The sequence below is a fragment of the Polistes dominula genome, unplaced genomic scaffold (genome assembly GCF_049000335.1).
Source record: "Polistes dominula isolate Pdom_NZ unplaced genomic scaffold, Pdom_raw_medaka contig_28, whole genome shotgun sequence".
NCBI classification, from domain to species: domain Eukaryota; kingdom Metazoa; phylum Arthropoda; class Insecta; order Hymenoptera; family Vespidae; genus Polistes; species Polistes dominula.
In genome coordinates this window covers 5400708-5424468 of record NW_028300879.1, presented here as the reverse complement: position 1 = coordinate 5424468, position 23761 = coordinate 5400708, and the positions used below count along the sequence as shown (strand labels likewise).

Below are 23761 nucleotides of genomic sequence, written 5' to 3'. Positions count from 1 at the left end.
AGCTAAACGAAAATATTACAATTATAATTGTACATACATATAAATATATAATTGTACAATACAATTAAATTGACTCTGCCTATTTTTGTAATTATAGGCAAGTATAATAAATACTTACAACGAGTCTCAGAAGTATTCATACTTATTTTCACTGTATATTTGAAACAATCCTTATTTATTCTCAAAATTTTATATATATATATATATATATAAACTTTCAAATTAAATATCAATCATATTACAACAAAATATACCCCTTCCGTCTCACGAATATAATTTTAAAATTGATTAAAAATAAACTTATTTTTTTTTACTACTATTAAATATAAAATAAAAACAACGTTTAACGTAAATATAAAGTTTACGGTACCGAGAGAGAAGAAGGTATATTACAATATTTTATCGTAATACGTATTGGAATAAAGGAACGCGTAGAAGCGGTATCCCCCCCCTTTCCACCCCTTTTCTCCCTTTCCCTCCTGGATCGTGTTAGAGAGTGCAACAGAGAATAAGAGTATAGAGAGGAATAGTACAGCATAGCAAGACACGGTTCTCTCGACGCATCGGAGCGTGCTTACCTGTTAACACGGCAGTCACCTTGTAGTGCACGACGGACTAAGGCAGCGCCGGGCAAACCCGTGCGCAGCCGGGCCCTCGAGAGAGCGCATATATATATATATATATATTAGGTATATATATTAGAAGGCCGGAGACGTTCCAGTTACGAGCATTCGCCGACGAACGTTCGGCGCGAACGTTTCGAATACGCGTGCGCGTGTCTTATTATTTCTCTCTCGTGATTCATATATTGTATATATACGTACTTATATTTGTATGTATGTATGTATATATGTAATGTATTTATGTATGTAATTTGTTCTCGAATCACTGAAGAATTTTTGAAATTATATTTTATGTTAGAAATTTTGAAAATATTTATTTACTTATATGTGATTGATAAAAAAGAAAAAAAAGGAACATTTGAATGAATTTGAATCATACATAGGGGTGTATACGTGTGTTGTTTTATTTTTAAATGAGAGAATTTTTGTTTGAGTGATTATTTCTTATTTTTTTTTTTACTTTTCTCGTGATCTCATTTATCAGGTAATTTAATATCGATTATTATTTTCTCTAATCTTTCTCTCTCTCTCTCTTTTTTTTTCTCATGATAATCATCATCGATATCGTTACAAACCTAACTACCTACCCGTTGTACAAACAAACGTCACGTTTTTAGTGGGATTCAACTTGTTTGCTTTTTATCGTGTTGAGAATGTGTTCGACCTTCTCGAGGCCGTTACAGATGATGACGGTGACGATGACGATGATAGGTAAAGTGAGAGTTTAATATTTTTATTCCTCACTCACTCACTCTCTCTCTCTCTCTCTCTCCCTTTTTTTTGTCTATTTCTTTTCTTTTTATTTTTTTGCTTCTTTGTTTTCTACCTCGTCTCACGTTTGAAACTTTTCGTTTGATATCGTTGACACGCCGAAAGAAATTACGTCATTTACAACGAGCAAGCACATTTCTTCACGCGTCGGATGCAACCGTCGGGTTGATCTCATTGGACAAACAACACGAACAACTCTCGGAAGGATCTTTTTATTCGAATAAATTAGTTGCCTTTCTCTCCATTTTACTTGCTTGTTTATTCAAAGTTTTTGCTCAAAGTGAATGCGTGAAATTTTGAAAACCATTGTAGAATTTATATTTATAGCTGTAAAATGCAGTCGTGGTGCCATGCAAATTTTTGAAATCGTCCGGTAAATAAACTTTTGTATATCGATATGTGCGTTGCGAATAATATCGTTCGGTGATAATCGATAATTTATTGTCCACGAGTAGGACGTTGGAATTCGATGATATTTTTCGTTCTTTCGTTCGTTTTTTATGTTTTTCTTTTTTTTCTCTTGTTCTCTCTTCTTCTTGTTCAACGAGAATAGCAATAAATTTCAATTCTTTTTAACGTTATCTAATCTACGGAAGGTATTATTTTTTTGTCTTCTTTTTCCTTCGTTTTAATCGCGAGAGATCAAATGTGGAATCTGACGGAAACAGGTGCAAGCATGATCGCAGAATAGAACGTATTTTGGTATTTTAAAGATCGTTTATTTCTTCTTCGCATTTTTTTCATATTTCAATGTTATCTCCGAGACCGTATTATTTAGGTTGTGACTTTATTTTTCCGACATATATACATATATATATATATATATACGCGTGAACGTATACATTCGATTGTACAGTCGAGCACGATGAATTTTTTCTCCTTTTTTCTTATTCTTTCAAAACTTTTGTGTTACATTCGTTCGTTCGTTCGTTCGTACCTTCGTTCATTCATTCTTACTTTAAAATCACTTTTCTCATATTCGTTTTTCTTTGATCATTGATTTTTTTCATATCCTTATTAGAGACGACGACGACGACGAGAGTCTCGTGAGTACGGAACGTTGTCCCATAATGATCTCATAACTTTTAAGCTGTAAGCCATGCAAATCGCATGGAACACGTGGGCGATGGTGCCTCGACTTCCGTGCCACTCGTTCGATATGCTCTCTTTAAATAAAGTGATTTAAATAATTTACTAGTTATAATATCACCGAACGATTAAACTATCTTTTTCCCGTATGATACTTTTTTCTTTTTTAATTATTTTCTTTCCTTTTTCTTTTCTTTTCTTTTCTTTTTTAACCGTGTATTACGTAGAACGAATTAGATAAAGGGTCAGGTTGTATTTATTACCGTCATTTTCCAAATGTTCGTTTTAAACTCGACCGTACGAACCATCTATTTGGTTAATTTAGAACGATCCGTTTCTAAACCGTGTCCGTGTCGTAAACTCGCTCGTTTCGAGAAAAGCCGACGGACGAAATTCTCTTCTACTAATACTACGACAAATACGACAAAGACGACAAATACGACGACGACGACGACGACGACGACGACGAAGAAGAAGAGAGAAACGATGATGACTCTTGCTGGCAACGGCACGGCGACGATGCATAAACGATAATTCGAGTCCGGATGCGTCACGCCTCTCCACGATTTACCCTTTAAATCACTATTACCATTAAGGGCTATCATCATCATTATCATTATCATCATTGGTTTCATCTCTCTCGGGAAAGCGAAAAAAAAAATAATAGGCGTCGAACCACACGGAGGCGCACGACTAATTTCCTGGACGAAATGACGGAGGGGTGGGTGGGGTGTGGTGAAGCATGTCGTCGTTTGTTCGATATTAAAAGATCTCATTTTAAAGATCGTCCTATTCGTATATGAAGCTATTAAGATAATATTATTATTATTATTAGTTTTTTTTTCGTGGAATTAGATGGAACAAAAAAAAAGGTAAAATTACATTTCTCCTTCGAAAAAGAGAAAAGCCATTGATCGATCCATCGATCTTTTTTCTTATTTTTTTTTTTTTTAAGAAGATAAACATTCATTATTTTCTTGGACGAGTAAAGAGATGTATAAAATAATAGTGGGGTGGTGGTAGTGGCGGGGATAATGTTATCGAGAGCGCGAGTTTCGAACGTCGCGCCACACCACAGAGAGCGTGATAATTCGTACGAGTTCACGGTGGTCGGGTAAGTGGGGAGGGGATAAGAGGAGCGTGCGCCGAGTCTCGCGCAACTCTCATCAGTACTCGTCCGGTTCGCGTAAGAGGAGAATGTATCGTTCGATCGTTTGATAGTTAAGCGTTGGGGGGGTTATTTTAGCAACACGTTTTATTCGACTCGCGTATTATAGACTCACGCGTGCGCGCGCACACGGCACACGCGCATTTTACAATCGTTGTCGTCGTCGTCATTTTCGTCGTTGTCATCCTACTCGCGCGAATTATGAAAGTTTACGTAAAATTAAATATCATTTGGTGCACTATTTTTCACGGTATAGAAAAATAGATAAAAGAAAAGAAAGAGAGTGAACGAATTAGTGAGTGTGAGTGTAAGTGAGGTTAAAGATAGATGGACAGACATTTAATTCGTGGTACGTAATGCACGTTGATAAAAAAAAATATCACGAAACTTTCATTCTGTTGTTATTCTCAACGCGTCGATTTAAAGAGAAAGAAAGAGAGAGAGAGAAAGAAAAATAAAGAAAGAGAGAAGGAGAGAAACCGGACGGGTCCGGGACAACGAGTGGCGCCTCGACGGCGTGACGAACGACGAAGTTTGCCTCCTTTATCGAGATTCCTCTCGTATTTTCAGGCTCGTTGGTGGTGGTGTGCTGCTACCGCGACACTTTCCAAAACGATGAAGAGATTAAGCAAGCAGTAATAACCAACGAATGGATGATACTAATCATGTCGAATAGTGTTTAAACTTTTTGGAGAAGAAATCTTCGATCAATCGAAATAATTATCAAAAAGAAAAAAAGAATAATCCCCATTTGAATTTCCCGCGAATTTGTTTTTTTTTTAAAAAAAAACGTTGTATCGAAGCTCGCGCGTTCGATATCGATTAGTGTTCAGATCGATTGATTGTTGTTTTATTAATCGTGAAGTGAAAACTATTATTGAAAGTAAAAAGAAGAAGAAAAAGTTGTTGTTATTGTTTTTGTTGTTATTATTGAAGGATTACATCGAGTGTATTTCGTAAAACATCGCGTTATCGATATATCGCGGTGGTGTCAAGCGAGAACGAAAGCAATTGCTGTTAAAGAAGAAAAAGAAGAAGAAAAAGAAGAGGAAAAAGTTAAGTGAAGTGAACTAAGAAAGGAAGGAAGGAAGGAAGAAAGAAAGGAAGGAAGGAAGTAAAGTGGGGAGAGAGGAGGACGAGGACGAGGACGGACCTTTCGCGCGCGAGCAAGTGGGTCAGTGTCCTGGCCGATTGCGAGGAAAGAAGACGAGGAGAGAAGAATTATTTTTCCTAATTTTTCTTCTCCCTCCGTCTCTCTCTCTCTCTCTCTTTTCTCTTACTCACTCTTTTAAAAGATGAGACTATTCGATCATTTTTTATTATACGTCAAAATAACAAAGTTCCGATGAAAAAGTGAGAACTAGTTAATTTTATTATTATTATTATTATTATTATTATTATTATTATTATTATTATTATTATTATTATTATTATTTTGTTCATTCTATATTTCGTTATTATTCGTTTGAACATTATTTTGTTATATTAATTTTTTAAACGTACCCAAGAGCAAGTTCAACGAATTTTTCATTCTCGTTTCGAGTTGGTTTTATTTTTTGGGGGATTATTTTCGTTACGTTGAGTTAAGTTTAGTTCAGTTGAGTGAGGAAAAAGAATTCGTGTTTATTCCACGCTGGATGATGTGCCGTAAAAGAGAATCAAGCAACGACACGTAACGACACACCAAGTTTGTCCCATGACAAACGTCAATAGGATCAGGGTGGTCGTCCTCGGCGGCCCCAGAGTCGGCAAGTCCGGTAAGTCTTCTTTTTCTTTATTTATTTTTATTCATTTCTTTACCTCGTTTTAACCCTTTACAGTCGAATATGAAATAATAAATTCACTGCATCGATACTTACTTAACTGTTTCTTTTATTTTTTCTATTCATTTTTCAATATGGCGTATATAGACATATTGTTTTATAATTTTTATAATAATATCTAAAACTTGATACATCGAATTAAATTTAAAATCTACTTAATTAATAATTATTTTATTGTTATTATTATAATTTTACAATTATGTAATTGTTTTTATAATTGCAATAGAACTATAAAGGGTTAACATACTGTTTTATCGACGCAGTTTACTCTAATCATTTTACGCGGGAAAATTTCTAATAATTAGTTAATTTTTATCGTCAATAATTTATACATTTCAAAGATAATAAAGAGATTGAATAAATTAAAAGAAAGCAAAAGAGAGAGATAAAAAAATTAGTTAAATATCGAATTATTATTAAAAGGGGTGTAATTCGTGGTGAACAAAAAAAATATTGTGATTTATATATTTTTAAATTATTTATCCGAATATATACATATATATACACGTATATTTACACTCTCGTTATAAACGAAAACTGGTCGCGTAGTTATTATAAATAAACAAATAATATAACTAAACCGGTAAATGGAGAAGTGTACGATAAGGAAATGTTAAAAATTGATTTGATCGTAGGTGTAAGTTTAAGCGCCAGTTTCGTTTAAACGCGTGTGTAACTGAATATGTGTTTGAACGAAGGTTGAAATTGTGTTTCCGTTTTCTTGCTTGGCATTTATCGTTTTCTTTCTCTCTCTCTCTCTCTCTCTCTCTCTCTCTCTTTCCTTTTCAAGTAATGATTATTTCTGATAGGTAAAAAAAAAAAACACAAAAAAACTGAAAAAAGATAAACAAAACAAAAAATACAAGGAAAAAAGATAAAACTAAACGATTTAATGGTAGCAGTTAGATACATTATCGATAACTCGTATGTTAAATCGAGATCTAAAGGAGACACATCGATTATAAGTCGTAGAGAATGAATATTTGATATCGTAGGCGCCGTATATAATTTCAATAGTATGTGTGTGTGTGTGTGTGTGTGTGTGTGTTAGTACTTCTAATAAATAGTACCGATCGAATGAAAGTGCCGTTAAGACTGATACCCATAGTATTCGACATAATACTCAGCATTAGTTAACCTGTTAACTCAAAGCTCACATATGAGTGGGAAGTATAAGTAAAAAAAGTACGAATACAAAGCGATGTTAAGGTTGTCCACATTTATTTTTGATAACTTTCAAATAAAACCTATATATATATATATATATATATCTTTGTAATAGATAGAAAATACATTTTGATAGTAATAACAATCATAATTTGTATCAGTTTAACTATCAAACGTAAATTATACGTCTTTTTATTACACCTTTATCATTTGACAAAGGTCACACAATGTTTGTTTAAAAAAAGAAAAATTCTTCTTTTCTTTCTTTTCTTTTTTTTTATCTGAAGAAGGAAGTAATCAATAATACTAGAAAATGAAATTGTTTAATACGAATTATCTCGTTTCGATTATTTTCGAAATATTTTATCGCATGTGTTTACAGATCGTGCCAGATTAATATCCTCTTTAAAACGCGTATTACATATTCTATATTTATACCAAAACGTTCAAAATAAAGCGTAATAAATTGTGTTTCTTTTCTTTTCTTGCCTTTTTATCTCGAGAACGGAGCCATTTTTTTTCTGCCAACGAAAAAGAAAAAGGTTCGTTCGGTCGCGAGAGAATTATCTGATTTTGAAAATGTGAGGGGAAAAAAATATCGACGAAGAAAGATCGAAAAGATTTGAAATATAAGAACAATATTTCATGGTAAAAGTAATTTGATTCCTTTCTTTTTTTTTTTTCTATGGGATTTTACCATCGTTGTTTTCGGCTCGCGCGCTATTACCGAAATAAAAAGTAAAAAGGGTAGAATAATTTTTCATCGGTTGAAATAAAGAGGAATCCATAAAAAAGTCGTGAGAAAGAGAAAGAGAGAGAGAGAGAGAGAGATAGTAACATGTTCTTTGGTGTCTACACTATAATAAGGACTTCCATGAACGTTATCGGATATCAGTAAAGTGGTCAGCGCGGGTTCGTCGTGCTACGAAAAATTTTCAAGCGAAAGGTTCAGGGTGAGATCGGGGCTGAAAAGGGGTGTTAAGATCTCGACATTCGATACATCCGTTCTCCTATCTTTCCTGTGCGTTTGTATGCGTATAACGTGAAAGAAAAAAAAGTAATATAATACGAAGAAGATTGGAATACGAAGAATTAGTTGGAAATAAATAATTAATTGCATTAAATTCTTCGATACTTTTTATATTTAATTTTATAATATAAATTAATTCGTTTCACGATACATCGAAATCGATTATTAAACGAAATAATAATTATTAACATATAAATTTGTATCATTTAATGATCATTTTTTAATAGGGTTGAGTGTACTTATAAATTTTGATTACCGTTGATAAAAAAAAAAAAATGGAAAAAATTCTTGATATTGAACCTTATATGTGAATGTGTATAAAGAAATCAATTTTGTTTAAATAATCGAATCGATTTTGGTCGGTTGTCGAAGAAATATCAATTATTATTATTCAAACGGTGGGTTGGTCATTTATCTGTATTAACGTTCGTTGAAAGAGGAAAGGACAATTGACCGTGTAAGTACGTTCATAAATTCATTTCGGAATATATATATCTATAAAGTGATTTCAATGCTTGGAAAGTCGTGTGGTGTTAGGTATACGAATCGAGTTCGATAGAATAGATTCTAAAAATAGTAAGTACTTCAAATCGTTCTTGATTGATCGTTAACCTGTCCCTTCATAATTCATTCCATCATACCATATTGTCATCATACATAAAAATCATTTTTGTTCGTTAAGTTTCACATTTTTAATTAATTAAAAGTATGAAACACAATTGTTAGTATTCTTTTCGTAAAATCTAATATAAGGTGAATTAATTTTTGAATGATCACAAAATAATACAAATTTGTTTCGTTTTTTTATTATTGTTTCCGTAAATAATAATCGAAAGATTTCGATATTAAATTAATAATATATAATATTTAATTATATATTTAATATTTTATATATTTTATATTTATATTAATTTTATATATATATTTTTTATTTTTTTTTATATTTATAATTTTATATATTATTTATTTTATATATTTCATATATTTTATATTATATTAATTTATTATATAATTATATATTTTATTATAAAAATAATTATATAATATAAATATAATAAATATAACTACAATAATATATTTCATTCGATAATTAATATAAATAAAAATGATATTCGTTAATTAAGATTCAATCTAGTGTTAATTAAGAGCTCGTATAAATCGTACAGTTGTTGTTCCCTCTCTTTTTCTTTCTCTCTTTGGTAATTCTCGATTAGGTGACTCAAGTATTCGACCTTTATCGTGACGATAAAAGTGTTTTCTAACGCTAGTAAGGTTTGTATCTTCTCTCGGACGTTCCGCTAATTAGCACGAGACTCGATTTTGCCGAATATGGAACACTCACAAAAAAATAAATAAACAAAGAGAGAGAGAGAGAGAGAGAGAGAATACTAACATATACTCTAAAACGTAAACTTAGAAGAGTGTATAGTACAGATAAGTGCACCGACCTGTCTGATTCTTGTCCTTATTTGTATCGAATCGTTTGCCGGCGACACGAGCAAATCGATATGGTCGGTAAAGTAACGATGACACGTTTTCCTTTGAGAGTTTATCCTGTTCTTCTACCAAGACACGTTAAGTTTTACGGATAAAACCTATTGAGTAGTTTTATATATATATACAACCTATATATATATACCGTTAAATGATAATACTAGACGAAACGATTCTACTTGACTTTTATTGGATACGAGTTAACCAACTACAGATGATGATGGGTTAAATTTTAGGTCAATAAATTAGTCCTGATATTTGGAATTATACACACGAGTTAATATTTTTATATGGTACAATATTTTTCAGAAGTTTTTTTTTTATTAGATTGTTTAAACAGAAACATAAATTACAATTAGGATGTTGTGTAGAAGAATTGAAATGATTACTTTGATATTTGTATCCTTGGAAATGTATTCAATTTTGTCTGTGTTCATCCATCCTTGGTGTCGTTTTAAAGTGGCCTCGATGAAAGTAAAAGTTCGATTTAGGGTACCCATAAAGTTGAATTACTAACATGCGATTTCGAAGAAACGATTTTAAAGATCGAGATGAGAGAAACAAATCAATTTTATTTGTTGAATTGAATTCGATGGAAGACAGGAAGAGAAGGAGGATGAGTTTAATACGAATGCTCGTAAAGTTTCATTTTACAAGATTCGATTTTATTCAATTAATATATTTAATAATAATTTATAGAAAATCATAGAAAACAAACTTAATATTTTATTCATACATTTAAAAAACGCGTATTTATTTTCTTTTATTATTATTATTATTATTATTATTATTATTATTATTATTATTATTATTATTATTATTTAATTGTATAATATTTATTTATTTAATTATGCAATATATATCTACATAATATGATAATTTAACGATTAACACTTTAATGGCCGCTCACACTACATGTGTGTGATAGCCGAAACAACCGTAATTTATTTATAACTTTTAATATATTTAAAATTATATAAAATTAAATTTGTTGTTATATTGTTGTTGTTGTTTTTTTTATGTTAATTTTTTCGTGAATTTAATAAAGTTTTTTAAAAATTAATTTGTCAAAAATATTACCGCGACCCCTAGCGACGTCTGACTGCTTAGATGTGCGGCCATTAAAGTGTTAATATTATTCGATAGATATTTAATTTAAACGTGATAATAATTGTACGTATTATTATTGTACGAGTAATGATTGTTATGCTTGACTTATTTTTGTTGTTGTTGTTTTTTTTTTCTATTTTTGCTTTTGTTTTCTTTTTCTTGTTCTTCTTCTTCTTCTTCATGTAGTTTTCTTCCCGGTCGAAAGTTCGACCTCGATAACGAGGCGAGGAAGGATACAAATTGCGAAAACATCGAGTGTGGGGTTCGTTTCAGGAAACGAGTCGTCGTTGTTGTTCGGGTTAACCACCGAGTGAATCGCCGATTTTACGAGGATTTATCGCCGTGTCCAAATTCATCGTGTTGGTAATGTACGTGCTACATATATATAGATATATATACCTATATGTAGTTACATACCTTCTCGTCCTTTCTCGAGTTATCCTGATTCACGCGATCACCTCGCTTAGTGTGACCGAACAGGATGACGTAGCTTGTTCTGGTAAAAAAAAAGAAAAAGCAAAAAGAACCCTTCTTCTTATTGTTCTCGGTTTTTCGCATTCCTTTTCAGTCTAATGATACGAGGGAAGAAAAAAAAAATTGAGAAATTATTTTTCTTTTCTTATTTTTTTGGCTCACATTTTAAAATACCTTCCACAACTATAATATTTTATACATTTCCTATGATTGCATTTAAAAAAAAAAGGTGTTAGTTTTCTTTTTTTTTTTCTTCAGATAGTTCAATTGGTAAAATAGAATTTAAAATAAAATATTATAATTTAATTTAAATTAAACTGTTAATTTTTAAACACATTATACGATATCACATTAAAATAATATAGTATATTATATAATATATTATTTATTGTATTATATTATATTATATTGTATTATATTGTATTATTATATTATATTAAATTTTTTTATTCTATTATATTATATTGTATTGTATTATATTATTTTGTGTTATTAATATATATATATATATATATATATATATATATATATATATATATATTTTATTAATATTTACATATATAATTATATTTATATAATTAATATATAATAATATACAATATTATATATAGAATATAATACAATATATAATAATATTAATTTAATAATATTAATTTAATATAATATTATATATATATATAATAATATATTAATAAAGATTATAATTATGAAATACCTTCCACCCTTTATAATATATTACATATTCCCTACGATTGCATTTAAAAAATAGTACAATTGACAATATAATTTAATCTAAATTAAATTGTAAACTACTCACGTAGTTTCTACTCACGTGAAAACAAAAAACCATATTTTTTCCAAAAAAGGAAACAAAATCGAGATATCCAAAAATTAAAATCATATTATCTCGGTCCATATATATATAGGTATATATATGTAATACCAAACGAAATTCAGTCGATAAATTGAACTCTTATTTAGTAATGGTCGTACTACGTTGTTAAGAAGAAGAAGAAGAAGAAGAAGCATCGATCCGTTTAAAAGGATCTTGACCTTTACCGTTGTATTGGGCTTCTCGTTTTAACATAGGAGTCAACGAGGATAAGAAAATCGTTTACGTAAACCCCCTATGTAATAGGGGGTAGATGATAAAGGTAGGGCCCCACTTGACTGAGTACAAAGAAGACGATACATACAACTAAATAACAAAAAGAAAAATAAAAAAGAAAAAGAAAAGGAAGAAGAAGAAGAAGAAGAAGAAGAAGGAGAAGAAGAAGGTAGATTAAGTCGCATAAACGAGAATCCAAACGTGTAACGTGTAACGTGAAAGAGAGTTTGCAATAGGGTGCAAAAGAGATAGAAATAATGAAACACGGAGAAAGATAGAATAAGAAGAGAGTAGGGGGAGGTGGTAGGAGGGGGAAAAGAAGGAAGATGCGATACATTATACTCCAACTTCTATTCGCTTTTATACGTGGACCCAACCGATAGAGATGCACGCGAGATAAGCTCGTGGTGCACGTAAGAAAATAGTAATTACGGCCACGATCATACTCGGATAAAAGAAGGTACGTGGTTAGGAAAATAGGGGGAGGGGTGAGGCTGGGAAGGGTGGGGGTTGCTTGCTTGTTGTAAGAAAGAGATAGAAACAGATAGAAATGGAGAAGGATGATGTTAACGTAGTTGAGTTTTGCTATGCAACGATACGATGCCATGCATACTCTTTCTTAGGATGTGTGTGCGACTTTTCTTTATTTAAAACACACATCTAAAGTGTGTGCCCTTTTTATTTGAAATTTAAATATGTGTGTATAGTATTTTATAATATAACATTTTTTTGTGTTTATATTTTAACATATGTTTATAATGTCTTTAAAAAATACTCTGTAACTTGCATTTTATTTATTTATATATAAGCGGGTTATTTGTTTTTATTTTTATTTGTTTTATTTCTTTTATGTAATTCAGGTAAAGAAAATATTTTTTTTTTGTTTTTTTCCCTCCTCTTTACATTATAATTTAATAATTATATTAGTATAATGTAATATAGTATATAAAATAAATATATTTGTATATATTTTATATAAATTAGTATTAATATTATTAGTATTAATATTTATAAATTATTATATTATATTAATTTATTATTTTTATATTAAAATTAATTTTTTTATTATATTAAATATTAAATTATTTATATTTTTGTATAGCTTATATATTAGATTAAATATATATATAAGATTATAACTTATAACAGAATATTTATAAATATTCTTTATATTATAAATTATATTTATATTAAATTAATTTATTATATATATATATTTATATTTATTTATATTTATTTTATTATATTTTTTTTTTTTTATTTTATTTATATTTATGTATATGAATATAATAATTTGGTAATTATGTTAATATAAATGTAATATATTTATAATAAATTTGTATATATTATATATATATGGTAATATTGTGTCGTATATATTAATAATTATGAATTGATATAATTTCTTGGAAATATTAAACATTTTGATAATTATTATATATGAGTCAGAACGATAAGACGGAATATGTATGGCATCGAGTTTACTATGCATATTCGTTTAATATTCGTGTTTCTCATATATGTTATGCTATTTTTATACTTCTCGTACCTCTCGTTAAATCGTTTCGCGGTAACACTTCTCGTCAATGGTTTTCAAATATTAGTGGTGATGGTAATAGTGGTGTAATGTTGATGGTCTGACGAATTTTGCAAGGAAGTTTATTTTTTCATGGAACTCGTAGGTGGTGTGTTAAGTATACAAGAAAGTAATAATCTTTCTTTCTCTCTGTTTTTTTTTAATTCGTTCCTAGTATTAATTCGATAACATCGATATCGTTTGATAAAAGCACGAACGGAAGATTAAATAACGTGGGGGTTGGGGGGGGTGGAAATAGAGGGTGAATTAAATGTTGATCCGTTCAAATAGGATTCGTTTGAATGTTTTTTTTTTTGTTAATGCCATTTTATACTAGATAATAATTAATCCTTGTTTTTATGGCAATTGTTTCTTCATTATTTTGAAAGTTGACTGATAAAAGTTAAAATAAAAATGAATCGGCGTATAATATTTTTATTTTTTATTATTTATTTGTTAAATATATATTGAAATAATTTTATATATAAAAAAAATATAACGGTAAAATTGTCATTTAGTTTTCTTTTTCTTTTTTTTCTTTTATAAATAATTTGTTATGAAAATAATTTCCCATATGATTTGAAAGAATTAAACCACACGAGATTAATTTCCTAAGTTGTATCGTTCGATAGAACTCGATAAAGATCTCAAAGTTTTCGAATAAACAAGATAGTTAGATTAAAAAGATAAAATACAAAGATAATATATATTCTTCTTGAGCATATACTTCTTTCTTTTTAAAATATCTATTCACTATACACTTATGTTAGAAAACTTCCGGAAAAGTTACGATTCCTCTCTGTTTGAACATTTTACAAAGATCGATATAGTCGTTGTGTGTTAATCGTGCATTCGATAGAAAATAGAAGAGGACAGATCCAAGTTAAACTTAAAAACATACACACATTGATATAAAATAGTATTGAGTGAAGTACAACAACTGTACACTATCAGGCAAAAGTTTGGAATTATCTCTAGTCGTGCGGGTTATTCAAATGAAAAATAAATTCAATACATTCAATGAATTTTTAAACATTGAAATTAATTATTAGAAAATTATGTAATTGTGAACTCGTTAAAATTTGGTAAAAAAAAAAATCATTCCAGCTTGTATATTTGAAATAGAATAAAGATTTTGGTTGTTTGAATAAATTGATAGAAGTTATTTGGATTATTTGAAACTTTTGTTCGTTAGTGTATTTATATATAAGTGTGTATATGGGTATGTATGTATATGTATATTGAAAAGAAGAACAGAGTGTATTCTCGTGGTGAGGCGGATTGTGGGTTTCATAAATTTCTTGGTTTGGTTTGCGAAGAGTAGGAGAGAACTTAACATGTCGCCGACGTTCGTAGCCTCTCGTTCGACCCTCGAAGACTTATTGGGTACATAGATCCGTGCCGCTCTGTACTTGTCGGTATATACATATATATATATATATATATACCGTTTATAAATCTGTCCAACTCCTGGCGAAGTCTCTCTTAGGTGACTTCTTGGTTGGTGGAAACCCACCTCACGATAATGTGAAAAAAATATTTAAAATAAATACAAACACAATTGTATGTACATTAGGGTGGGTCAAAAAAATGACTTATATTTTTTTTTTTCAAGTGCCACGCAAAAATGGGTTCCTAGACACCTTAAAACAATTCTCACCCAATATGAGCTCTTAATTTTAATAGGAAGATCCTCCGCATCGCAGTTTTTTTATTTTTTTTCAATCCAATAGATTAAAATTCATACCTCATTATTTATTGATTGTACAGAAAAATGTTCTAGACAAATTTTGTAGGAAATTTAATGCTCTACAAAAAAGGTATCTTATATTTTTTCCGTAAACCTCACCATTTGAATGATATTGAAGATTTAAATTTGATGATTTTTAAACAAATTTCATTTTTGTTTAAGAATTTTATAACTCGACAATAAATGACTATTAAAAAGTGCACAATACAAATTTTTGTAAGAAATTAAGTGCTCTATAAAAATGGTGTCTTATGTTTTGGCGATTAAATTAAGCGTTCAAAAGATATTCATCATCAAACTTTCATGTGTACTGATTTTTGTCTCTGAATATCTTTTGAACGCTTCATTTAATCGCCAAAACATAAGACACCATTTTTATGGAGCAGTTAATTTCCTACGAAATTCGTCTAGAACATTTTTCCGTATAATCAATAAATAATGAGATATGAATTTTAATCTATTGGACTGAAAAAAAAAAAAAATAAAAAACTGCAATGCAGAGGATCTTCCTATTAAAATTAAGAGCTCATATTGAGTGAGAATTGTTTTAAGGTGTTTAGGAACCCATTTTTGCGTGGCACTTGAAAACAAAAAAATAAGTCATTTTTGTGACCCACCCTAATGTACATATATGTGTATATATTTGATTTATAGATATTGAAAAAAAATTATATGTATATGAAAAACAAAACAAAAATGTTAAGCTCCTTTCTTCTAAAAGCTTTTAAAGAACACAATCGATAAAGTGAAAATTATTCGTAGCGGAATTCGTAGTCTTACACCACTTTCACGTACTTTCTAAAGCACCGGGACGCCGTCTCCATTGCAAAAGGATATTATTGCTTCTCTATTGGTTATTTAACTTCTCTCTCTCTCTCTCTCTTATTACTTCCTCTCTCAGTTTGCAGTTGATTTTTATCCATGACGATAATCGAACAGTTCTCTCTGTTCGAGAAATACACGATTAGTTTTGTTCATATATGTGTATGTCTACGTACACAATAGATACTTTTATATACATGTATATATATATATATATATATCTTAATCATTTTTGTTAAAAATTTGATTATTGTTTCAACGTTCGATCTTTCAATCTATTCAAATCGACATTCAATTATCGATACTTGTACGATAGTATATTAAATAAAAATTTATATACGTGACAGGTTTGTTAATATATAATTTAATAGCAAACGAGATTTTCAATGAAAATTCAAACGTAACTAACTTATTATTATTTTATTTTTTTGTTACTTTATTCTGTTCTAATTTTTTTTTTGTAGAATATCTTATCTGGTTTATTATGAAAGTATTCTCGTGTATATATAGTTTGATTTATTAAATTATTATACTAACATTTTTAATTATTGTTATTTTGTTACTGTTGAGACTATAAACTATATTCAACACACACACACACACACACACACACACACACACACATCTTATTTTATATATTATAATCTTGAAATTATATAACAAATGTATTATAATATCCAGTATGGAAAAGAAATAATAATATGGTTTTAAATTTAAGCAGCAAAGTGTGAACTTTGAAATATTAATCTACGTTATGCATTCGCTTTTATAATCATTTTAAATAAAATATCCAATTTTGCAAATAAATTTGATGTAATCTCACGAAACACATGTTATATAAAATTGCTAATATAAAATTCGAGTGAAATTCAAGATAACATTTCAATAATCGTATTTTAATTGAAATTGTGTTTAATTAAAATTAAAAACAGCTTTCGAAGTTTGTTTAAAAAGAAAAGAAAAAAAAAGACAAGAAATAAGGAAGGGGAAGCTTAAAAAATAATTCGTTTAATAAATTTCTTCGAGTATAGTTAAAGATCTTAAAAAATAGCATACTGTTGGTACTTTCCCTATTTGTCTGTCTCACTTTTTTATTTTCTTCTTTTTTCTTTTTTTCTTTTTTTTTTCTTGTTCTTCCGTTTCTTTCTCTCTTTCATCTTCTCCTTGTTTTATCTTACGCGAGATAAAGGTGGCACATTACCGGTAACCGAACAGGTAAACAACGTGTGTGTAAGAACAGTTTCCTCGTTCGTGAATTTGCGCTAATCGAGGAGTCAAATAAACGATAAGAGCTGCCGGACACGTGAATATATTTATAAAATGTAATCGTATAAACGAAAAATCGATTTCCATTGCGAAAATAATTATTTATTATAATTATAATTATAATTATTATTATTATTACTTGAATCATAATGATTTAACTCGTAAAATAAATGATATAATAATAATATAAAAATATATTGTATGATGTCGTGTAATTGGCAAATTTAAATTTTAAAATGAAATCATCTTTTTCATTATTTTTTTTTCTTTAATTTTTTTTTTTTTTTTTTTTTTTTTTGAAAGGGAGGAAAAATCTCTCGTCACGTCCTAATTCTGGTTTCACGATTTTATTAATAAAAGACACCTGTCAGTTTGATCACTTAGACTATCGCACATACCGACATACCAAACCATCGAGAATAATTATCACGCTTTTCCTGTCAAGTTGAACTAATTGGCGTTGATAAATTTGACAGGTGCCGAGGCAGAGACGTTAGAAAGCAAACTGCCTAACCTCCCTCCCTCCCTCCCTGGCATGTATGTGTGTGCGTTTATGAATTTATATTTCATTTTAATAATCTATCTCCTTTAAAATTGTTTAATCAAAGTTTCAAAAAAATGAATCTAATTGGTTTCTGATCAAATTTTTCCTAATATTAATTAATTAATTCATTCATTCATTCATTCATTCATCCGATTCGTTTGATCAATCAATCTCAATTCATTTTTATTTATAATTTCAAATTCAATTAATTTAACAATATCAATCGTTGTAATATTTTCTAATGAAAATCATGAAAATAATTTTTAATTTTTTATATATTATTAATATAATAAAGATAATTAAAATTTGATTTATTTTTTATTTCGGTTTCAGCCGTGGTCGTCCGATATTTAACGAGGCGATACATCGGCGAGTACAGTTCGACAAGCGGTGAGTACATCGATAAATCAAAATTTAATAAATAAATTAAATAAAACCAAGATAACACATATCCTATATTATTATTATTATTATAAATAATATAACCAAATATTTTAGTATACAACCATCCAACATACCACCCACCTAATACATACAAACACCCTACACACCCAATAGATCCACCCACCCAACAAATGCGCATAAGCATACACAAATACAATTTATATTATAATAATTATTATTATTATTAATAATATAATTAATGTAAAACAATATTTTAGTACACAACCACCCAACCAATATACCTAACATACCACCCACCCAATGCATACAAACATCCTATACACCCAAGACACCCACCCACCCAGCACACATAAACATAAACACATACAGATTCAATTTATATTATTATTATTATTATTAATATAATTAATATAAAAAAATATTTTTGTATACAACAACCCACCCAACCCATATGCATACTCAATACACCCACCCACCCACTACACACACGTATAAACATACATAAACATACATATTGAGAAATAGAAAGATATATTTAGGTATTTATTTAGATATAATATTATTATTAGAATATGTCGGTCCTCGTATTAATAGGATTTAATGATAGTCGCGTAGGATGTTACACAATATGTTCATAAATCTAGTTGCACCGATACCCATATGAATCCAACCACGTCTAGGTCCAATTAAGCTCAACGACAGAGTTATTACTCGACTCCTGGTGTCAGGTGAAAGTACAATGCACGGCGTCAAACCATTCATGTTTCTTTTGTGATCTTTTTTAAGAATCATTTCTGTTCTCGATGAAATTAAAAATAAAAAAATCATTTGGAACATCGAAACATAGTGTAGATTTTACGTAACATTTTATTCTCATACATTCTCACACACACACACATATATATATACAGTTAAATGTGAAGGAAGGAAAGAAGAAATATTTAATAAAAATTAAACGTAATAAATTGAAATCTTATAATAATGATTTTATTTTGAAAATAAAATTACATTCGTCTAGTGATTTTATATTTTGTATTTTTTTAAAGTTTTATCCAATTAACTTTTTTTTAAATAAAAATTGTCTATTGTTCATCTATGTAAAAATAATATCAATTACTTATATAGAATATTATTATTATTATTATTATTATTATTATTATTATTATTATTATTATTATAATATTTAGTTCGTAGGTTAGTATTTTGTTTTATTTCTCTTATTTAGTAATATACGTGTTTTCACCATGGTATAATAAGAAATTAATTGTAAAATTATTATTATTATTATTATTATTATTATTATTATTATTATTATTATTATTATTATTATTATATATTTGATTGATTGAATTTTCTATAACAGGAAGAACAACGAGATTAACAAAACACAAAAAACGACGACTACGTTTGACCATAATTTTTTGTTTTATTTTTGTTTTTGTTTTTTAGTATTAAACACCTTAACCAACCGGCTACCATTAACTTATTGTTTTTTTTTTTTTTTTTTTTTTTCTATTTGAATATTAATTTCTCTTGTGCTGGGTACTTAGCTTTCTATGCTTAGCTTAAATGACTTTAATAAATTTCGATATTAATATTTAAATAATGTAGATATATGTATATGTAAGATCAACGTTAGATGCACATTCCTATAGAAAATATTATTACACTTATATATGTGTGTATTTGTATGAAATGCATTTAAATTCTACCGTTCATTTTAATGATTTCATTTATAAGATAAAGTCAAATAGATTATCATATATGGTGGTGGTATTCCCCGTTGGTTGTAAACGGGAAAACGTTTTAATTGCTGTTAATAAATATTTCTTTCTTTCTTTCTTATTTTTTTTTTTTTTAAATTTCTTTTTCTTTTTCTTTTTACAACGAGATATCTCGTCTACGTTTACTTCGTTACTTGGTACATCCTTTCGTTATTAACATTTTTTGTTTTTTATTTTCATTTATCATCAGAGATACAGAGAAAAGATATTTAAAGATTATTAATTATTAAAAAAGATTATTAATTTTTATCTAAATTATTTTATTTGTATTTATTTTTAATTTTTTTCTATCGTAAATAAAAATGTGAAAAAAAGAAAAAGAAATCTTCAAATGTTTTTAACTTAAAATTTCTACTTTCGCGTTATCAAACATTATGAAAGAGAAAAATAAAAGTAGAAAATAAGTAAAGTGAGAGATTATATACTATTATTATTATTATTATTATTATTATTATTATTATTATTATTATTATTATTATTATTATTATTATAGAGGGTGTTACAAAAGTTGAAAGTTGATTTGATGAATCTTGATGGATGTGAAATACAATAAAAAAAAAAATGAAATATTTTATCTTGTTTACCATAATATCGAATTTCTTGAAATGAACGTGATGTTTAACAAGATGCCATATAAACGAGAGGATTATCTTTCAACTTTATGCTACACAGGAGTTCCAGTTTTTTTGTTTTTCTTTTTCTTAAAGCAAACAACACTTAAGATGATATCTTGCGTTATTATTATTTTCGTTAGATTATTGTCGAATGTGAGATGAATTACATACAACAAGAAAAAATAAAACAAAGTAAACTTTCTATTTGATTTATTTTTTATACTTAAAATTTATGTAATTACATTTGTTAATTTTTGAAGTGAAAATTTCTTTAGAATCCGGGTGATTTGAAAATCGTGAAACGGAAGAACGTGAAACCGATGAAACAAAATTAATTAATTAATTAATAAAATTTAATATATAATTTAATTCTATATATTTAATTAGGGGTGCCTCACCACGCGTTGCTGTGGCTCACAATCAGTCCGATACACACGTCTTTAAGTCAACGAATTACGTTATACCGCCATTTGTTAGAATCTTATCGAACTAAAAGAGATAATCATTGCTCTTTGTTAATAAACAAATAATTCGCAATAAAATAATATTGCGATTATAAATTAACTATCCTATCTTTCAAGTTGAATGAAATTGCACACAGTGTGAAAAATTTGATTAAAATCGGTTCAGTAGTTTAGGAGTCCATTGCGGACAAACAACGTGACACGTAATTCATATATATTAAGATTTTATATATAATTTTTATATAATTATCTATATATTAATTAATTAATTAATAAAATTCTATATATAAAAATTCAGTGTAACAATATGTTTGTCCACTAATAATTCCGAAACTACTCAACTTATTTTCATGAAATTTATTTTATTTCACGTGATTTTTTTCTAACTTAGCACATAGCACAATTTTTATCGCGATTTTGTTTTTTATTATTATTATTTTTTATTACTAATTTAAAGATTTTTATTTAAAGGTTATCTAGGTTCTGTAAGGTTCATTCAATAGATGGCGCTGTATTACAATTCAATTGTTTCAATATATTCACGTCTCGAAGCTTGGCTTTCTTTGAAGGTTTCACTTCTATCGTGTGTGTGATCTGCACACACCTGTTTTTTTTTTATAGTCTTACGATATAAAATTATTAAAAAAATATAATACAGTACAGTTTAAAATTTGATGAAATGCAATTAGAATTTTGTTATAAAACAAAAAAAAAACAAAAAAAAAGAATAAAAAACATTTGTAGAGAATGATCGTGAGAAATGTGAGAATATTCCTTAAATAAATATTTATTCATTTAATTCTACGATCACATTTTGAGATAAGACATGATAATTATCTTTTGTGAGATAAAATGAATTAAAAATAAAGAACGATTATTTTTCTTTGGTATTTTAAATAAAAAAAAATTCTCTTCTCTTTTTTTGTTCTTTTTTCTTTTTTCAATTTGATTATTTTATATACCTTCTACGTATGGTATTTCACGTGTTCCTTTATTTACTATGGGTACAATGGTCTATTTAATAAAATTTCTTTTGTTAATCGTACTCTCTATTATACTTTAGAAAAAAAAAAAAAACAGTGAATAAAAGAAAGGTAAAAAAGAGGTAAGATTTAAGATTTACCTTTTATTTTATACGAGATCTCTCTTCCTTTCTAATTGTTCTTCTCAATATTATTATATTAATTGTTCTTGTTGTTGTTTTTTTCTTCTTTCTTTGTAATTTAATTTCTTTTTTTTAATTTTTTTTTTTTATTTATTATTTAAATTACTTTTACGATGCGTGAGAATCGTGGAAGAATGCGTAGGGTACACGAATTCGCGTGCGTTTTATGTTAAATTCGTGACGACCGAGTTTTATCGACGATGACCGATGCGTACTTACATATATATATATATATATATATATATATATATATGTGTGTACACATATGTGTATTTATGTTTGTGTTTTTTATTAGTACATATGCGCATACGTATGAAGGAAAATCGGTCGTGCAACGAATTACGATTTACGATTGCTACGAGTTCGTATCGTATCGTATCGTATCGTATGTATTATATATATGTTTTGTGTATGTGTATGTGTGTGTATGTGTGTGTATGTGTTGGTTGTATCTCAGTTGGTATGATCGAATAACGGATACATCGCCAAGTTCGACGAAGGATCAACGTTAGTCTCATAAAATTTCTTTATTTTCAATTTGACTTCTATATCTTTTTTTTCTTTTATTATTACAAAACAATATAATTTTATTTAGATTATGTATTGTATCATAATTTTATCCAAAATGTTACGTTGAATAAATTTTTGATCATTTTTAACCCTTTGAGTGGTGAATACTTTTAACTAAAATGTTTTGTAGGAACAGAACAATTTATTATTAACTAAAAGATTCTAATAATAAATTATATTTAATAATTAAAGTTTTTGTTTCTGCGAGTATAATTTTATTAATAAATATTAAATTATATTAAATAATATAAAAATAATATAAAAATTATATATAAAAAAATTATTTATTAAATTTATTAAATTATATTAAATAAAAATAATATATAAAAATTAATTCTATAATAGATATTAAGTTATAAATATTAAATTATATAAAATAATATAAAAAATAATTTATTAAATTTATTAAATTATATATTAAATAAAAATAATATAAAAATTAATTATATAATAGATATTAAATAATAAATATTAAATAAATATTAAATTATTTTACATTAATATTAACAAACACGTGTTATGCTTCAAACGAAAAGGTTAGTAATTTTTACCAAACGCATATATATGTCGCACTCAAAGGGTTAATAATTAACATTTATTAAAAATAATATTACGTTGATTGAAACGACTAATCCTATAAGAAAATAAATAAATAATCTATATATATATGTATATATTTCTAATTATAGTTAGAGAGACGTTATCGTTTTCAAGTATAGAAACAAACGATACCTCCTGCATCACAGATTATGGCACACCTGCTTTACGTATAGTACCTGGCGCCGAAGCTTATCATCCAAAGCGGATATAGGTACCAACTTAGCGATGTTACGTTCGTAACTTACACAGCATATACACATTCATACTCATGCATGGCAATTATTATGCCGAGAGTGTATATTCCATATGAATTATGAGAAAAAGAGAAAGAGATTTAGAAAGAG

The 23761-nt window shown here is 28.0% G+C and overlaps 1 protein-coding gene across 2 annotated transcripts in view; it reads left to right on the top strand.

Annotated features, from left to right (window-relative positions):
- The first annotated feature begins 734 nt into the window (after positions 1-734).
- LOC107066945 (ras-related and estrogen-regulated growth inhibitor) overlaps positions 735-23761 on the top strand; it is a 91372-nt gene continuing 68345 nt past the window's right edge. Inside the window, exons 1-3 of one of the 2 annotated variants that reach the window (XM_015322018.2) lie at positions 735-1107; positions 4222-5408; positions 18149-18205. In XM_015322018.2, coding sequence (XP_015177504.1) covers positions 5348-5408; positions 18149-18205 — 118 coding nt within the window. In that variant the 5' untranslated portion in view covers positions 735-1107; positions 4222-5347. Of the gene's footprint in view, positions 1108-1164; positions 1335-4221; positions 5409-18148; positions 18206-23761 lie in introns of those variants that run through there. The other variant, XM_089174335.1, reaches the window with a different exon arrangement.